The sequence below is a fragment of the Giraffa tippelskirchi genome, chromosome 1 (genome assembly GCF_054371585.1).
Source record: "Giraffa tippelskirchi isolate mGirTip1 chromosome 1, T2T-mGirTip1v1.2.pri, whole genome shotgun sequence".
NCBI classification, from domain to species: Eukaryota; Metazoa; Chordata; class Mammalia; order Artiodactyla; family Giraffidae; genus Giraffa; species Giraffa tippelskirchi.
Window position 1 is genome coordinate 148498 of NC_137275.1, and position 18067 is coordinate 166564.

Here is an 18067-nt window from a genome sequence, read left to right on the forward strand (position 1 = left end):
CCAGTCAGGATTTGGAGTTTATGTTTCTTACCCTGATTCTTAAAATGCAGATGTTCCTGTTGGGAATTGTGTGGTATGTATGTCACTGCCTGGATATCTAAAACTGTTAATAAAAAGAGCCAGAGGCTTAGGGACATCTGAACTGCATGTATGAATTGAGAGAAACGTTAAAAATTAAGCTTAAGCGAAAGAATCTATTATTTGAGACTATCTTGAGTAGATAGCAATGTCAGCTAGAGTTATAGGGCCAGTCAGAGTAGGACTGTCTGAGAGCCCATCATCAGCATTGAGACACACCTCAGCTCTCCAACCCAGGCACACCGGGCCCCTCACTCCGCACAGGCCTGCGCAAGACCCCTGCCTCTTCCCTTTAGGGCACACAGGCTGTCAGCTCACGGCTGTTTCCACGCTGGACACTCTGATACTTTTCAGTACCATGGGCACTGCTGACTCCTGGTCCTGGGACTTCCCGCCTGTTTGGTTCCCCTCCACCTGTCGCTCCTCTGCTCAGTTCTCTTGGCCGGCTCGGCAGCCTGGCCCTAGCCTTTTTTCTGGACTGCTTCTGTTTGATTCTGCATTTACCCCTGAGATGATCTCATGCACTTCCATGCCTTTAAATGCCATGAATGGGCTCACACCTGTTGGGTTTATCCTCCAGCTGTGCCTCTTTCTCTCAGCCCCACTGCCTACTGATGTCCTCTTGATCTCCCACAGGTAGAGCAAAACAGACAACCACACCTGCAGTCGGCCCTGCCTATGTCCCTGTCAACAGATGGCGCCATTCACACAGTTCTTCAGGTTGGAAACCTGGGCATCTGCCTTGGTCTGCCCTCTCCCTGCTCCTCACCTGTGCCAGACTGTCCCAGGCTCCGATACACACCACCTTTCAGCAGCTGAACCTTGGATAAAGTAAAAGCCCACGTGAGGCTTCTTGCCTCCCTCACCGCTTTGTCTGGGGCCACATCCCCGTTCCTCATTGAGTCCTGGCCTCTCCGACACGTCCTCCAGGTGTTAAGCTCTTCCTCACATGCCCTGACCCGTCCTCCTCAGCCCCTCAGCCTGCTCACATGCTCGTCCTTGGTCTCACCTTCCCTCTGGTCATCTCTCACAGCACTCGTCCAGTCCACTCCACCATCATCCTTATCGTGGTTCATAACCACAGAATGAACTGTGTGGTTCGTGTACATCTGCTTTCTCACTGTGAGCTAGAGTGGGGCAGGGCCAGGTCTGTTTTATGCATCACTGTATGCCTTGGGCCTCAGCATTGCCTGGTGTTTAATGGGTACTGAAAATACTGAATGAATGAATCTTCTGCTTGAGCAGGGACTGGCTGGGGAAGAAACTCCACCTGTTTCCTTTTGTCTTTTTACAGCACTACCTCCTCTTAAATGTCTGACTCCAAAGACATCAGGTATTGGCTCTTGTAACCTGAGCCTTAACTGGGTGCCCAGCTGGAGCTGGCCTTGCAGTGAGTGTGCACAGTACCCACCGGAGCGCTAGCCTCCGACACAGGCACACCCAGAGCAGGGTCCCAGGGGGCTCGTCTACCTCAGTGAGGGCCCTGGGCCAGATGCCCCCTCTCCATCCATCTGTCCACCCATCCTGCAGAGGACACTGAGCACCCGCGGTCAGCTGGGCACTGCTGGCCCTGTGCACAGGGAGCTTATAGTCTGAGGAAGAGCAGGGACAGCTAGGCTGGCGTGTTGCCATTAATATTATAGGAATGTTAGGGTTATTTTTAACTTAACTGCTGATGTTTCATGGCTCAGACGGGCACTTAAGGATAGCCTCCTTGGGAGGCCTGACGTGTCTTTAGGAAGGGCCAGGGCAGCTGTGCCTGGGGACTGCTTGCAGGGGCTGCTCACGTGGCTGACCTCAGTGCCCACAGTGAGCTCTTCCTTGTTTTGTTGGCTTCTTTGTTTGCTTTGAGAGTAGTTAGAGTCTGTGTTCTCATCAAGCTTATATTTTGAGCCAGGACTCCACCGCTGCCGTTTAGTTCATTCGAAGTTGGAGGGCCATCGTTAGTGTCAATTTGGGGATATATCGTCACCTCTTTACTGGTCAGCTCCACTTCCTCCACCCCAACGTCATCCCCATCCTCAGCCACCAGCAACCACTAATCTCCCTGTCTCTACAGATTTGCCTCTTCTGGACGTTCCATACAAATAGAGCCCTGTAATAAATGGTCTTCTGTGACTGTAGTGCTGCAGAAGACTCTTGAGAGTCCCTTGGACTGCAAGAAGATCAAACCAGTCAATCTTAAAGGAAATCAACCCTGAATATTCATTGGAAGGACTAATGCTGAAGCTCTAATACTTTGGTCACCTGATGTGAAGAGCTAGCTCACTGGAAAAGACAGTGATGCTGGGAAAAATTGAGGGCAGGAGAAAGGTGCAATAGAGGATGAGATGGTTTGATGGCATCACCGATTCAATGGACATGAACTTGGGCAAACTCCGGGAAATGGTGAGGGACAGGTAAGCCTGGTGTGCTGCAGTCCATGGGGTCGCAAAGAATCGGACACTACTTGGCAACTGAACAAAACAACAACAATAAATGGTCTTGTGTGACCAACTTCTTTTACTAGAGTAATGTTTTCAGGGTTCATTCATCCTGTAGCAGGTGTCGGGACTTCATTCCTTTCTTTGGCTGAATAATCCATTGTATATATGTTCTACATTTGTTTATCCGTCCATCAATTGATAGATATTTGGGGTTGTTTCCCCTTTTTGGGTCCTATGAATGATTCTGAACAAGTTTTTGTGTGGACATATATTTTCTTACCGTGTCATTTCTTTCTCCAGTAGAACTTTGCTTCTACTCACCTCTGCTCTGCTATTGGTCAGACACATGCCATTTGTATGTGTTGTAGGCTGACAATATATATGTATGGTTTGATACATACATATATATAGTTCTATATGATTGTTTTGGAATTTAAGAGAAAAATACATTTTATGCTATCTTTTATAACTGTATAGTTACCTTTACTAGTACTCTTTACCTTTTTTTTTTTTTAAGTGGATCCAGATTACCATCTGGAGTCACTAGCTTTCAGTGTGAAGAACTTCCTTTAGTATTTCCTGTAAGGCAGGTTTATTGTTGTTCAGTCGCTAAGTCGTGTCCCACTCTTTGTGACCCCATAGACTGCAGCACGGAGAAGGAAATGCTAACCCACTCCAGTACTCTTGCCTAGAAAATCCCATGGACGGAGGAGCCTGGTAGGCTACAGTCCATGGGGTCGTGAAGAGTCGGACACAACTGAGCGACTTCACTTTCACTTTCATGCATTAGAGAAGGAAATGCTAACCCACTCCAGTATTCTTGCCTGGAGAATCCCAAGGACAGAGGAGCCTGGTGGGCTGCCGTCTGTGGGGTCGCACAGAGTCAGACACAACTGAAGCGACTTAGCAGCAGCAGCGGACTGTGGTACACCAGGCTTCCCTGTTGTTCAGTGTCTCCCCAAGTTTGCCCAAACTCGTGTCCGTTGATTCGGTGATGCCATGCAACCATCTCATCTGCTGCTGCCCTCTTCCCCTTTTGCCTTCAGTCTTTCCAAACATCAGGGTCTTTAATGAGTTGGCTCTTCGCATCAGGTGGCCAAAGTGTTGGAGCTTCAGCGTCAGCATCAGTCCTTCCAATGAATGTTCAGGGTTGATTTCGTTTAGGATTGACTGATTTGATCATCTTACAGTCCAAGGAACTCAAGAGTCATCTCCAGCACCACCGTTCGAAAGCGTCAATTCTTTGGCTCTCAGCCTTTACCGTCCACCTCTCACGTGCGTACATGACGACTGGAAAAATGGTAGCTTTGACTGTGTGGACCTTTGTAGGCAAAGTGATGTCTTTGCTTTTTAATACACAGTCTAGGTTTGTCATAGCTTTCCTTCCAAGGAGTAAGCATCTTTTTAATTTCATGGCTGCAGTCACCATCCACAGTGATTTTAGAGCCCAAGAAAATAAAATCCACTTTTTCCTCATCTGTTTACCATGACGTGATAGGACCATATGCCATGATCTTAGTTTTTTGAGTCCTGAGTTTGCTAATAATGAATTGTCTTTTTTGCTTTTTTAGTCTCAGAATGTCTTCGTTTCCCCTTGGTTTTCTGAACGCTGGTTTTGCTGGGTGTGGCATTCTGGTTCTTTCAGCTCTGTGCCCACGCTGTCCTGCTGCCTTCTGGCCTCCGTGGTTCTGATGGGAAGTCAACCATTAATCTAATTAGTTTTGCTTCACTCCTTGTAGTTTGTCCAACTTGGAGTTCATTGAGCTTCTTGGATGTGTAAATTAATGTTTCTCATCAAATTTGGGAGATTTTCTGTTTCTCAGATTGTACGATTGTTTATTGTATAATTGTATGATTTTTGTCAATCTGTCTTTGCTGATTCTTCTGCCAGTTGGTAATCTGCTATTGAGCCTTCATAGTAAATTTTTCATTTCAGTTATACTTCTTACCTTCAGAGTTTCCATCTAATTCCTAACCCTTTATTGACAATCTCTGAAGGATGGGACCCTGTCATCATACCGCCTTTACTACCTTCCTAGGCAAGGAAACCTGCCTAGTTTCCTTTAGTCCTTTGACCATATTTACTGTGACTGCTTGGAAGACTTTGTCTATTAACTCTGACATATGGACTCTTCCCAAGATGGCTTGTGCAGCCTGCTTTTTTTTTTCTCTTTCAGCTATACTTTCCTGTTTCTTTGCATAATTGCATGTAGTTTTTGATGAAAACCGAACATTACATACTATATTGCAGTAACTTTGGCCCTCCTCACAGGGCCTGTTGTCATTGTTTTATTTTTGTTGTTCAGTCACTCAGTCGTGTCCGAGTCTTTGTGACCTCATGGACTGCAGCATGCCAGGCCTCCCTGTCCTTCACCATCTTCTGGAGCTTGCTCAAACTCATGCCCATTGAGTCAATGATGCCATCCAACCATCTCGTCCTCTATCGTCCCCATCTCCTCTCGCCTTCAACCTCTCAACTTCAGGCTCTTTTCTAATGAGTCAGCTCTTTGCATCAGGTAACCAAAGTATTGGAGCTTCAGCTTTAGTATCAGTCCTTCCAATGAATATTCAGGGCTGATTTCCTTTAAGATTGACTGGTTTGATCTCCTTGTAGTCCAAGGGACTCTCAAGAGTGTTCTCCGACACCATAGTTCAAAAGCATCAATTCTTCTGCACTCAGCTTTCTTTATAGTCCAACTCTCACATCCATACATGACTACTGGAAAAACCATAGCTTTGACTAGATGGACCTTTGTCAGCATAGTAATGTCTCTGCTTTTTAATATGCTGTCTAGGTTGGTCATAGCTTTTCTTGCAAGGAGCAAGCATCTTTTAATTTCGTGGCTGCAGTTACCATCTGTAGTGATTTTGGAGCCCAAAAAATAAAGTCTGTCACTGTTCCCATTGTTTCCCCATCTGTTTATCATGAAGTGATAGAACCAGATGCCATGATCTTACTTTTTTGAATGTTGAGTTTTAAGCCAGCTTTTTCACTCTTCTCTTTCACCTTCATCAAGAAGTTCTTGATGAGCTTCCCTGGTGGCTCAGAGGTTAAAGTGTCTGCCTGCAATGTGGGAGACCCAGGTTTGATCCCTGGGTCGGGAAGATCCCCTGGAGAAGGCAATGGCAACCCACTCCAGTATTCTAACCTGGAGAATCCCATGGAAGGAGGAGCCTGGTACGCTACAGTCCACGGGGTCGCAAAGAGTCGGACACAACTGAGCGACTTCACTTTCACTTTCTGCCGTAAGGGTGGTGTCATCTGCATATCTGAGATTATTGACATTTCTCCCGACAGTCTTGATTCCAGCTTGTATTTAATCAGCCCAGCATATAAGATAAATAAGCAAGGTAACAATATACAGCCTTGATGTATTCCTTTCCCAATTTGGAACCAGTCCACTGTTCCATGTCTGGTTCTAACTTGCTTCTTGAGCCGCATACAGGTTTTTCAGGAGGCAGGTAAGGTGGTCTGGTATTCTCATCTCAAGAATTTTCCACAGTTGTTTGTGATCCACACAGTCAAGGACTTTGGCATAATCAATGAAGAAGATGTTTTTTTCTGGAATTCTCTTGCTTTTTCTATGATCCAGCGGGTGTTGGCAATTTGATCTTTGGTTTCTCTGCCTTTTCGAAATACAGCTTGAACATCTGGAAGTTCTTGGTTCACATACTGTTGAAGCCTAGCTTGGTTGATTTATTGAGTACTTTGACTAGACCACTCCAATGAAACCTTGACCCCCTTGACCCCCACACGTGGAGTCTCTGCCGTCATGCCTGTGAAGGCACTGCGGCCTGGGAGCTGGTGGAGCTGGCAGAGCTCTGTGGTGGTCACTTTCCATGGTGGCTCTGAACTGTTGCCTCTCTTGCTGTCGGACCCACCCAGCTGTTGGCTCCACTCATTGCAGGCTGCCTGCACCCTCATTTTTGGCAGTTGATAATCAGTGTTCTCCATAGTCCGATCTCATCACATTTGGGCCGCTTTGCAAGAGTCTTTCTCAAGGCCAGTCTTTAAGGTGGTTCTGATACCAGGGGAGCCCTTCTCGGCTTATGCACTTGCAACTGGCCTGTGGCTCAGCTGTTGCTCTCAGGAAGCTGCCAGCTTCCTCTTAGTCACTTACCTCCAAAACCTCCATAGTTTTCAAGAGCATCCTTAGGCCTCAATTGCTCACATTCTTAAAATAATTTCAGTTGTTGTTGATGTGTCTCTAGGTCTCCTTTAACTTACAAGTCTCCATCCCCATCCTGTTTTATAGTGATTATTTGTTGAAGAATTTGGTTAGTTGTCCTGTGGAATCTCTTTCTGTGTTGTCTATTAACATGTCCTCTGTCCATCTGGTAAATCCCAGCTGACCTAGAGGCATGAGTAGATTCAGACCCTGCGGCTGTGGTCGGTTTAGGCCAGGTTGTGGTTGGTAGGAAGCACACAGGGTGATTTGATTGAACACTGCTCGTAGAAGGTGAGGTTTAAGAATGACCTACCATCACACATGTCCTAGAGCCTGTCACCTAAACTGCTTTCTTTTTTCTAGGTGATGTCAGACATCCAGTGCACATTCAACAGACTGATTTGGCTGCAACACTCTCAATAGGACTGGGTCTGCCAATTCCGAAGAGCAATATTGGCAGCCTTATGTTCCCAGTTGTAGAAGGAAGACCAATGCGGGAACAGCTGAGGTTTTTACATTTAAATACAGTACAGCTTAGCAAGTTGTTGCAGGAGAATGTTCCATCGTATAAAAAAGGTAAGCCAGTTAGCAGCTGCTAATATGTCTGTCATGGTGTGCACTTCCCCTTGTGCTGGGTGTCTTCCTGATGTTCCCACGATGGGCACTGCAGTGGTCCTGGGGCATTCCTTTTTATTAGTCAGTTCTTTGCATCAGGTGGCCAAAGTTTTGGAACTTCAGCTTCAGCATCATTCCTTCCAATGAATATTCAGGACTGATTTCCTTTAAGATTGGCTGGTTTGATCTCCTTGTAGTCCAAGGGACTCTCAAGAGTCTTCTCCAACACTACAGTTCAAAAGCATCAGTTCTTCGGTGCTCAGCTTTCTTTATGGTCCAACTCTGTCATCCATACATGACTACTGGAAAAACAATAGCTTTGACCAGACGGACCTTTGTTGGCAAAGTTATGCCTCTGCTTTTTAATATGCTGTCTAGGTTGGTCATAACTTTTCTTCCAAGGAGTAAGCGTCTTTTTATTTCATGGCTGCAGTCACCATCTGCAGTGATACTGGAGCCCAAAAAATAAAGTCTGCCAATCTTCATTACCCCTACCATAGTTTGGCCTGAGGCCAAACAACAGGAAGGGAACACAGGCCATCAACAGAAAATTGGATTAAAGATTTACTGAGTGTGGCCCCGCCCATCAGAACAAGACCCAGTTTCCCCCAAAGTCAGTGTCTCCTGTCAGGAAGCTTCCATAAGCCTCTTATCCTTGTCCATCAGAGGGCAGATGAATGAAAACCACAATCACAGAAAACTGACCAAACATCACTTTGCCAACAAAGGTCCGTCTATCAAAGCTATGGTTTTTTCAGTGGTCACGGATGGATGTGAGAGTTGTACTGTAAAGAAAGCTAAGCACCAAAGAATTGATGCTTTTGAACTGTGGTGTTGGAGAAGACTCTTGAGAGTCCCTTGGCCTGCAAGGAGATCCAACCAGTCCATCCTAAAGGAGATCAGTCCTGAATATTCATTGGAAGGACTGATGCTGAAGCTGAAGCTCCAATACTTTGGCCACCTGATGCGAAGAGCTGACTCATTGGAAAAGACCCTGATGCTGGGAAAGATGGAGGGCGGGAGGAGAAGGGGACGACAGAGGATGAGATGGCTGGATGGCATCACTGACTCGATGGACATGAGTTTGAGTGAACTCTGGGAGTTGGTGATGGATAGGAAGGCCTGGCGTGCTGCAGTCCATGGAGTTGCAAAGAGTCGGACACAACTGAGTGACTGAACTGAACTGAACCAAACTGATCACATGGACCACAGCCTTGTCTAACTCAATGAAACTATGAGCCACGCCGTGTAGGCCACCGAAACAGATGGGTCATAGTGGAGAGTTCTGACAAAACATAGTCCACTGGAGAACAGAATATCAAACCACTTCAGTATCCTTGCCTTGAGAACCCCATGAACAGTATGAAAAAGTCATAAGTTTATTTAGCAAATGCTGAATGTCTTCACGATGTTCCTCTTCAGCCAGGGGCTGTTGAGAGCACTAGAGGCTCAGCAGGAGGAGTGCTCTGCCCTCCTGGAGCTTTTCATCCAGAGGAGGAAGGAGAGAAAGATGGCCTCGGGGGCCAGGTGGTGATGGGCGCTTTAGGAAAAAGCTGACCAGGGAAGGATGGGCATGCAGGTGGGCGAGGGCCGTGGGGCAGGTGGCCTGGGAGGGGACCTTGTGGCCAGGCAGGGTCCTGTGGTGAAGACGTGCCCACACAGTCAAGGAGGGACCAGGGGCCAGCGGGGCTGGGGCACTGTGACCCGAGGGGAGCCAGAAGGAGATGAGGGCTGAGGGCCTTCCAGGCACTCAGATGGCCCTCCCTTCCATTCTGAGTAAGCGGAGATCTCCTGCAGGGTGTGGGGCAGGGCCTGAAATCTCCCACGTGCGTTTCCCGAGGCTGTCTGTAGGGGGCGGGTGCGCTGCTTCAGGGCAGGTGGAGGGTGAGGGCCCAGGCGGAGGAATCCAGGACAGAGGGTTGCTTCTGGATCTGTTTTGAAGGTAGTGCAAAGAGGACTGGCCAGTGGCATAAAAAGAAACTTTGGTTTTCAGCTGAACACTGTAAGGAAGCAGTGACCGTCACTGAGGTGGGCAAGGCTGTGGAAAGAGCGAGTTTGTAAGGCAGGGTGCTTGTGTGTGTGCTGAAGGGCCAGGGCGGGACTGGTGTTGACAAAGCCAAGTAAAGAAAGAACTTTAGGAAAGAGGGAGTGAGGGGTGTGTTGAATAGGGTTCAGGGTAAAATAAAATGAGGAACTGAGGGGAATTGCCTGGCACTCCAGTGGTTAGGACCCCTCACTTCCACTGCAGGGGCACAGGTTGAATCCCTTATCGGTGAACTAAGATCCTGCAAGCCGCAGAGTGTGGGCAAAAATAAAATGAGGAATTGAGAACTGACCACTTCTCTGGCCGGTGAGATCTCAGCAGCTTTGTTGACAGAGGGGGTCACGTGCCTGGCTGGCGTGAGTGCGGCAGGTACAGCGGGTCTAACAGGAACAGGGAGATGGGCTGTCGTCTGAGCTGAATGGGGGCCAAGAAGCGGGTGTTCTTGTTTTTGAGCTGGGAGGAAGAACAGGGTATTTTAGCTTGATAGGGATGACACCGACTCGATGGACCTGAGTTTGTGCGAGCTCCAGGAGTTGGTGATGGACAGGGAGGCCTGGTGCTGCAGTCCATGGGGTCGCAAAGAGTTGGACACGACTGAGTGAGTGACTGACCTGAACTGAGGGATGACACAGAACAGGAGGGTCATGGCTTTAGAGAGTTCATTCTGGTCCATCCAGGTATGTCAAGGCTGGTGTTTAACGCTGGGGCTGGGCTTGTTTGGATGCCAAGAAGGTCACTTCCCAGTTTGAGGCAACGTTCAATGGGATGTGGGCGTGTTTTCCTACTTGAGGTGGTGGGCACTGCCAAGCGGAGTGAGAGCCGAGAGTTTGTGCTGAGATATAACCCGACCTCGGGTTGGTTGTGGGAGACGCGCCCTGCCAGCAGGGAGTGGTCAGGAACCAGGGGTCCCGAACGGCAAGAGGGCTTGGGGAACGTCAGCTCTTAGATCGTGAGGCCTCCCCGTGGGTAGCGCTGTCAGAGATGAGGCCCGGCTACATGGATGTTTCAGTCTGGACCAGAAACAAGTAGCTTGCAAATCAGTTGCTGCTGGTACCATGTGTCCCTTCTCGTATACTGAGAACTAATAAAGAGGAAACCAAAAACAGGACAGCGGGGTTGAGAGAACTGAGCGCTGCAGTGGGTGTGGCCATAATGAGCCTGTGAGATGAACTGAGGCCAGTCCCCAGAGTGAGAAGGCACCCCAGGGCCTCACACCTGCAGGATGCCCGTCATCTGCACCATCAGTGAGAGTGTTTCCTGAAACAGAGCTGGGCACGTGTCTGACAGTGAGACAGGTCTCGAGGCCTGCTGTGGTGTCCAGCCAAGTCTGAGGCGGCACACTCACCTGACCATCATTTGGTCGTCGTGGGGGCTTTGCTCGCCTCAGGACGTTTGCATGTGCTGTTCCTGTGGATGCTGCTTTCCCTGCTCCCCTGGGTGGTTCCTGGGTGTCCTTCACATTTTCACTTCACTGTCAGACCACCCTTGTCCCCCACGCTCAACCTCAGTCTTATGTCAGTTCCCTTTGTGTTACCAGGGTCTCTCGCTATACCCTCTACTTTCCCTCCACAGCATTTCTCACTGTGTGTGGTTTGCACGTGTGACAGCCCTGCTGGACCACAGGCCCACACTGGCAGGACCTGAACCTGAGGCACCTAGCATGTAGTCAGTGTTCAATTTTTGTTTGGGTGTGTGCGTAGGTCCCCCATTTCTCTGTGACTCCAGGCAGTGGGGTCCCGACACAGACGCACCCTTGTCTGTGACTTGGGGGTAGTAGAGGGTAGCAAGTAAGGGAGACAGCTTGGATCCAGACTTACCCCAGCCCTCACTGCCAGCCCATGAGCTGGTGTCTGAGTTGCCTCCTCTCTGAAATGGGCGTGTAGTCATCCCAGTCCCACTGGTCCTGGGGACAGGACCGAGTGGGCTCGGGGTCATGCCTGCCCCCAGCACGTGGGGCAGGTCCCCTGGCTCCAGTGGCAGTGGTGGGGCTGCAGATATCTGAGCCCACACTCGGGCTGTGCAGCGAGGATGCCATCCTGAGATCGGGAAACGCTGGGGTGGGCACGCTGCTGGTGGTTTGGGCCAAGGCCCCTGAAGGGCATGGCCCAGACCACCTTGAAACAGCTCTGCTTGAATTTGGAAAAGGATGTTAAGTACCAGGAAGCCTCAGAAAAGAAGTTCTTGCTCTACCGGCCAGTCGAGTCACGACTGAGTCCGGTTCAGCCCTGAAAGGAAGCAGGCAGCCCCAGGCCTTAGGCAGCCTGCCACCCCCGTCCCGGGAGGAGCCCACCACAGCCAGGGCTGGGCTCCACCGACGAGCCGTTTCGCTGCCCTGGCTTTGCATCAGCCATGGATCACCTAGCAAGTGGGGCTGGGAGACTGCCGTCCCTTCCCAAAGAGAGTCTGTGAAGAAGGGAAGCAAGTAAAAGGGGCGCTGACAGTGAAAAGCAGGGGGGGCCCCCCGGCCTTGGGGAAAGGGCCGCGGTGGCACAGGCGTCAGGCACTCCTGCCGCGTCCTCACGCAGAGCCTGAGGGTTGGGAGGATTCTGTAGAACTGAGGGCCTCTTGGTGCTCTGCTTTGATGGGGTGTTACACTCTTGCACCTTGAGGAAGGAGAGAGGAGAGGGAAGAGGCGGCGAGCAGGAAGCCGAGAAAGCGGCTTCTGTCGTGCAGGTGGGGCAGTGGGAGGGCGAACAGGGCGGGCACAGGCCGGCGTCACCGCGGTTGGGGTTTTCCTGGGGGGCGGCCACCCCTCCCAGGAGTTTGAGAGTGTCAGGCTATGCCACGTGCTGTCAGTGACAGGTCTCACAGGTTACACGTGTGTGTGCGTGTCGATGATTGTGTGTGTGGCCTTTTGTTGTTCTTAGAGCCTGGATTTGAGCAGTTTAAAGTGTCGGAAAGATCGCACGGGAACTGGATCAGATTGTACTTGGAGGAAAATAACTCAGAAGTCCTTTTCAACCTGGGAACCAAGGTTCGCAGGCAGTACTTGGACGCACTGAGGACCCTGAGCCTGTCCCTGAGCAGACAAGCGGCCCAGTATGACATCTACTCCATGGCGGTGGGGACCTTCCTAGTCCTGGAGGTACGGGTCCCCAGGCAGGGTGGCTCCGTCACTGAGCGGACAGCCCCGCCAGGGTTTGGTAGTTTCTGAAAGGGGACAGGAGCGGCCCTGTTCCTGCAGTCGTGGACACCCCACTGTTGCTGTTCCAGGTCCTCGCCCTGCTCCTGCTGAGTGCCCCGCAGGCGCTAAGCAGCAGGGCTGAGCTGGACGTGCCCCTGCTGGCGCCCGCACTCTCCCTGCTCTTCTGCCTGCTGCTCCCGGCTCTCGCAGCCCTCCACGTCGTCGTGTGCACCTCCGCTGCCGGCTCGTGCTGCCTCTGCAGCCTCCCGTGGCTGGCGGCCGGCGGAGTGATGGTGCTGATTTCCGCAGTGCTCTGTGCGGTCGTGTCTGCTCTCACCAGGATCTTTGCCGGTGGAAAGTGTCCGAGTCAGGTAGGACTGGCTTTCCAGATGGGCTGCTCTTGTTGCTCCGCTGGTGAGATGTGGGTCAAACCCCTAGTGTGTAGCAGGCACGGTGCTGGTGGGAGCTGAGGAAAGGCCCACACTTCATGGGAGCTGACGGGACACGCTCACAGCGGCGAGTCTCCCAGGCCCCTGAGCATCCCAACTTCACACACACCTGTGTTGTCAAGCCTCATGCCTTCTTTCTCAGTTGGAAAGACGGGGTCCCTGGGACTGTGACCGGGGGCTTCTCTAGAGTGGCTGCACAGAGGAGCAAGCAGCTGACTGGCGGAGATGGAAAAGAAACTCAGATCTCATCCTCATTCTGCCTTGGAAAATGCAGTTTCCTGTTCTAGACTTTCTTGTAGCCTTTGGCTTCTGACACCTTCTTTCATCAGCTGGTTGTGGCAGCGGGCTGGTGAGGGAGACGCAGGCAGTCCTGGCTGGTTCACAGGGCCCAGGGCCCCAGGGACCCAGGGCAATGACTCCAGGCCCCGGAGTGCAGCTCCTGGTCGTGGGGCCGCAGACACCCACCCCTCCGCGTGTGCTGGCGGCTGAGGGAGTGCATATGTTGTCTTTTCCCACACATTTCCCTGCCTGCTCAAGCATGGGGCTCCCCAGAGGAGTTAATTCTCCAGGGCTTGACTAGGTTCACCGTGTCAACATCATGTACTAGGCGCACACGGTTACTAGAATGAATACCAACTAGTACTGGATGATAGTCTTTGAGTCCTCAACTTAAAATGCTTTACATTAGTGGATTTAAGGGTTAGTACTGTGATACCTACCATTGTAATGGAAGCTCTCTGGATTTCTGGCAAGTTCATGGAGAAGCTAGATGTCTGGTTTGGTGGAGTATGCCCTTGGGGTTCTTTGGTCTCAAGTAGTGGGCCGTGGCTGTGGGAGGCAAGGACGGGGTATGAAGGACAGGCTCAGGGCTCTGGCACTGCCGAGAAGGGGGGTCCAGACGTCTTCAGGCTCCTTGTCCCTCAGCTGCAGGCTTGCCGTCCAGGGCAGGGTCACCCTGCTGTCCCCACATCCTCTGGTTCACCCGGGGGGACGGGGTGAAGTGGGTGCTGGGCGTGAGGAGCAGTAGGTTATCTTCTGTGAGTGAGCACTGTATGCTCGTGCAGCAAGAAGGTGGACTGTTCAGATTCTTCCTTACAAAATGCATTTTCCTTTTCACAGAATCCACCTCAGTCTACCTCACGGTGGTCAGAGTTAGATCTTCTCAGCTTCTTGGGAACCGTGGGCCACGTGTTGAGTCTGGGCTCAAGCAGCTTCATCGAGGAGGAGCACCAGACCTGGTACTTCCTCACCAACACGCTGTGTTTAGCTCTGTGCCACCAGGTCCACAGACACTGCTTTCTGGGAGACGACGGCACCCCTCAGCGTCACCCACACGCGGGAGAGGAGCTTGACGAGGTCGCGGTGGCCCTGCAGGGCAAGCGTGCTGGACCTGAGGGCTGGGAGCTCAGCCGAGCGCCCGCGGACCCCTCCTCCCTGGAAGCCCTCAGAGGCCCTGAGCGGTGGATGGTGCTGGCGAGCCCCTGGCTGGTTCTGGCCTGCTGCCGGCTGCTGCGGTCCCTGAACCAGACCGGCGTGCAGTGGGCCCACCGGCCCGACCTGGGGCACTGGCTTACCAGGTGAGGGCGTGAGCTGCGGCCTCGGGCCAGACGCCTCAGAGACCTGTTTCTCCTACTCAGGATAGAAGTGGTATTTGAGATCTGAAGAAATAGAAGACTAACCCATGAACTGAGCTGAAAGGTGAATTTATTTGAGGCTAGCCTGGGAGTTTGGTTTTTCATTGCCAAATCACTGCTAAGTGTTCCTGTTGGAAACCAGTCCGTTTTATAATGATCACTGCAGCAGGATGTAGTTTGTCACTCGCTGCCCTGTCCCCCATGGTGCGGGGTTGGGGTGACAGGCTGGCCAGGAGCCCTGTGCCCCCGCCCCCTCTGTCTCCCTGCCCCCCCACCCCCAGAGGGCAGCTGCTTCTGCGGCCTCTCGCGGGTGGCTGGGTGACCCAGTGGGAAGTGTAGCAAGTACAGAGGACTGAAGTGAGGAGAAGAAACTAGGACAGAAAAGACCAAGATTTGGCTGCATCGTGAATTTTACTGTCAACGAAGTCTTTAAGAGCACAGCAAAATGAAAAGATATTTCCAAGAGAGACCAGCAGAGGCCACTGTTGTATCACTGGGTAGAGCTTCTTGAGAGCTGTTGGCAGAACGCAAGGCTCACAGCTATAGTAGACACACTCCTAAGGGAGGGAGTCCCCGAGGAAAAAGCAGGGAAAGGCGCGTTCCGCTGGTGATTCAGGAGCGTCACATCACAAAGTGCTGCTTTGTACCTGGTGAGGGCTTGGCAAGCACCAGAGCATCCTGGGACCACACACTGGCACAGTCCTTTTGGGTCAGTCCTTCTGGGACTGTACACCAGAGGCTGTAAGATTATTGATTCCTCTGGCCAGATAATTCTTATGGTAAATTTCTCCCCAGTGATAAGAGAACTAGCAAATCTTTGGCAGCCACAGTAACCACAGGTAGCAATTTTCAGGTGCCTGCTGTGTGCCCACTCATTCCATTTTCACAGCAGCCTTGAAAAGAGCGTACTGGCCTGTCCCTGCTTGGGGTGTGAACGCAGAGGGGAGCTGAGGCGTGGCGGGCAGAGCCAGAGCATGTGAGGGTGAGAACGCCGCGGCAGCACAATGACCTTCTAATTTTCCTGGGACGTTGCAGCACTGCAGGAGGACTTGGTGGTTTCCACCCCCAGATGCACTGACAGGCGTGCGTGCAAGGGCACCCCCGCCACCCCTGCCCCCTCTCCAGGGTGTAGCTGTGCTCACTTCTGAGTCTGCACCCTCCCCCAGCACACTGGCCCCCTGCACCTTTCCATCGGGGCGTGACTCCTAGTCCGTTTGTGAGGAGGCTGCAGTTTCAGTGATTCCTCCTCCAGGACAGAGCCTTCAGGAGGCCCCCAGAGACGCCCAGAATTGCCTCCTCTATGCTCTGCTTTCCACCTGTGACAGTGACCCAGGATCTGCATGAAGTGCAGCTGGCAGAGCAGCCATGGAGGCCCCAGTGTGACCCTGTCACCATCCCCAGGACCCAAGCCCTGACACCAGCCTCCTTTCGCCTGCATCTTCCCTAGGAGTTTTTCCATGTGGTGTGGATGTATCTTGATTCATCCACTTCACAGGAATTGAGTGTTTGGGCTTCATGACCATGAGCTGCAGTGAACAAAATGGGAAAGCCCTGCCTCCCAGGACAGCTCACTGAGGTAGCAGGGGGCATGGGCAAGGGCCAGGCAGAGAGACGGCTGTGACAGCCATGTGCCCAGCCTCTCTGCTGGGGCGCCTGCAAGGGGGCAGACACTCCCGAGTGATTCCCTCTGCACTGACAAGTGAATGGAAGAGGGTGCTGCCAGGACATGTCTCCTGTGAGCGGGTGCACACTGGGAACCACACCGTTTGCCCAGAACCTCCTCACCTGTGGTTGGGGAAAGCGAGGCAGCCCCAGAAAGGAGAGCCAGCAGGCAGTGTTGCCCTGACCAGTGCAGAGCTGATGGTGGGGACCAGTTGTGAATGAGCCATGAGAGTTTGGGTTGGCAGCCCTTTATTTGTTCCATCCTTAGCCACGTGTGTAGATCCATAACATCACTAGTTGTCCTTGGTAGTAATTTCTGGCATCTTACATTTCATTCCAGCCCTGATCATAAGGCTGAACTCTCTGTTCTGGCCGCACTTTCCCTCACCATGATTTTTGTGTTGGTTCGGAAGAGGTGCTGCCTCACATCAAAAGTGGCCATGGCGTTTGGCCTGCTGGGCATCTATTGCTACCGGGCAGCCACTGGAAATGTGCTGTTCCCGTGGCAACAAGACAACAGAGACATTTCAAAGTAAGTGTACTAGCAGACACAAGCACTTGTTTTTAGACGTGTTGTAATGTTTTGTGTACTAAAAATGCCATGCAATCTTGAGAACATCAGAGTTGGGTTTTTGTGAACCGCGGTTTTGTCACCAGTTGCTGAGAACACCTCAGCGAGCCAGTCCTGTCGGCCTCTTGCTTTGGCAGGAGAGACAGGAACTTGGAAGGAAGGTCCCTGGGGGGGATTGTTTAAAAATAAAGAATTTAAAGGATTTCATTTTGCTCCACTAAGAAGTAACTAGTAGTGAGGATAATGATGAGTAGATACTCCTAGCAGTTGGGGGTGAAGCATGGCAGAAAGCGCAACTTTCCCATAATTTACATCAGCTCCTGCAGCTAGCTCCTGCAAATCGTCAATACCACTTTCTGCACGTCACAGGGCTTTCTGTTTTTAACAGTCACAAGGGTTGGGGCGAGCAGACCCTGTTTTGGAAGGCTGTTCATAAAATGTGTTAAGAGTCTTAATTTTGTCCAACCCTCTGACTTGGATGTACTCGTACAGAATTCATCTCAAAGATACAGCCAGACATGAAGCAGGAGACTGGGATGTGGATGTGTTCTCTGAAGCATTGCTTACGGTTGCACATAGTAAAAAAGGAGGTGGTTGGCCAGCAGTTGTGGATGAGTCTCTGAGGTCTATGGTTTCAGGTCTTTAATCCATTTTGAATGTATGTTTGTGTGGGGTATGAGAGAGTTGTCCGGTTTGATTCATTTGCGTGTAGCTTTCTAGTTTTCCCAACACCGCTTGAACAGACTGTCTTTCCCCCATTGTATATTGTCGCCTCCTGTGTCGTCAGTTAATTCCCCACATAAGTGTGGGTTCATCTTGGTTCTACATTCCATTCCGTCAGTCCGTGTGTGTGTGATGTGTGTGTTTGTGCCTGTTCCCTACTGTTTTGATTAGTGTAGCTGTGTAATATGGCTTAAAGTTAAGGCTTGTGATACCTCCAGCTTTGTTCTTCTTTCTCAAGATTGTTTTGGCTAGTTGAAATCTTTTGTGTTTCCTTACAAATTTTAAAATTTTAGAATTACCTGTTCTGGTTCTGTGAAAAATACCATTTGTATTTTGATAAGGATTACATGAATATGTAGATTGCCTTGAGTAGATGATTGTTTTAACGATATTAATTTTTCCCGCCCAAGAACATGGTTTGTGTAAACGTGTCTTTACATCCGTTTGTGCTGTCTTCAGTTTCTTTCATGAATGTCTTACAGGTTTCTGAGTACAGTTCTTTTATCTCCTGCTTAGAGTTATTTCTCAGTGTTTTATGACTGATGTGGTTGTCAATGGGATTTTTTCTTACT

General features: G+C 50.8%; 1 protein-coding gene across 17 annotated transcripts in view; it reads left to right on the top strand.

The window, feature by feature from the left end:
* Positions 1 to 18067, top strand: part of PIGG (phosphatidylinositol glycan anchor biosynthesis class G (EMM blood group)) — a 40640-nt gene that overhangs the window by 10851 nt on the left and 11722 nt on the right. For 9 of the 17 annotated variants that reach the window (XR_014078874.1, XR_014078870.1, XR_014078869.1 and 6 more), the window contains 5 exons: positions 7037 to 7249; positions 12200 to 12417; positions 12546 to 12827; positions 14025 to 14482; positions 16542 to 16733. Coding sequence is in view for 13 of the 17 variants with exons in the window: in XM_081576994.1 (XP_081433120.1) it covers positions 7037 to 7249; positions 12200 to 12417; positions 12546 to 12827; positions 14025 to 14482; positions 16542 to 16733 (1363 nt within the window). In the remaining 4 variants the exon portion in view is untranslated. Of the gene's footprint in view, positions 1 to 714; positions 799 to 2137; positions 2478 to 7036; positions 7250 to 12199; positions 12418 to 12545; positions 12828 to 13989; positions 14604 to 16541; positions 16815 to 18067 lie in introns of those variants that run through there. The other 8 variants (XM_081576964.1, XM_081576945.1, XM_081577016.1 and 5 more) reach the window with 6 other exon arrangements.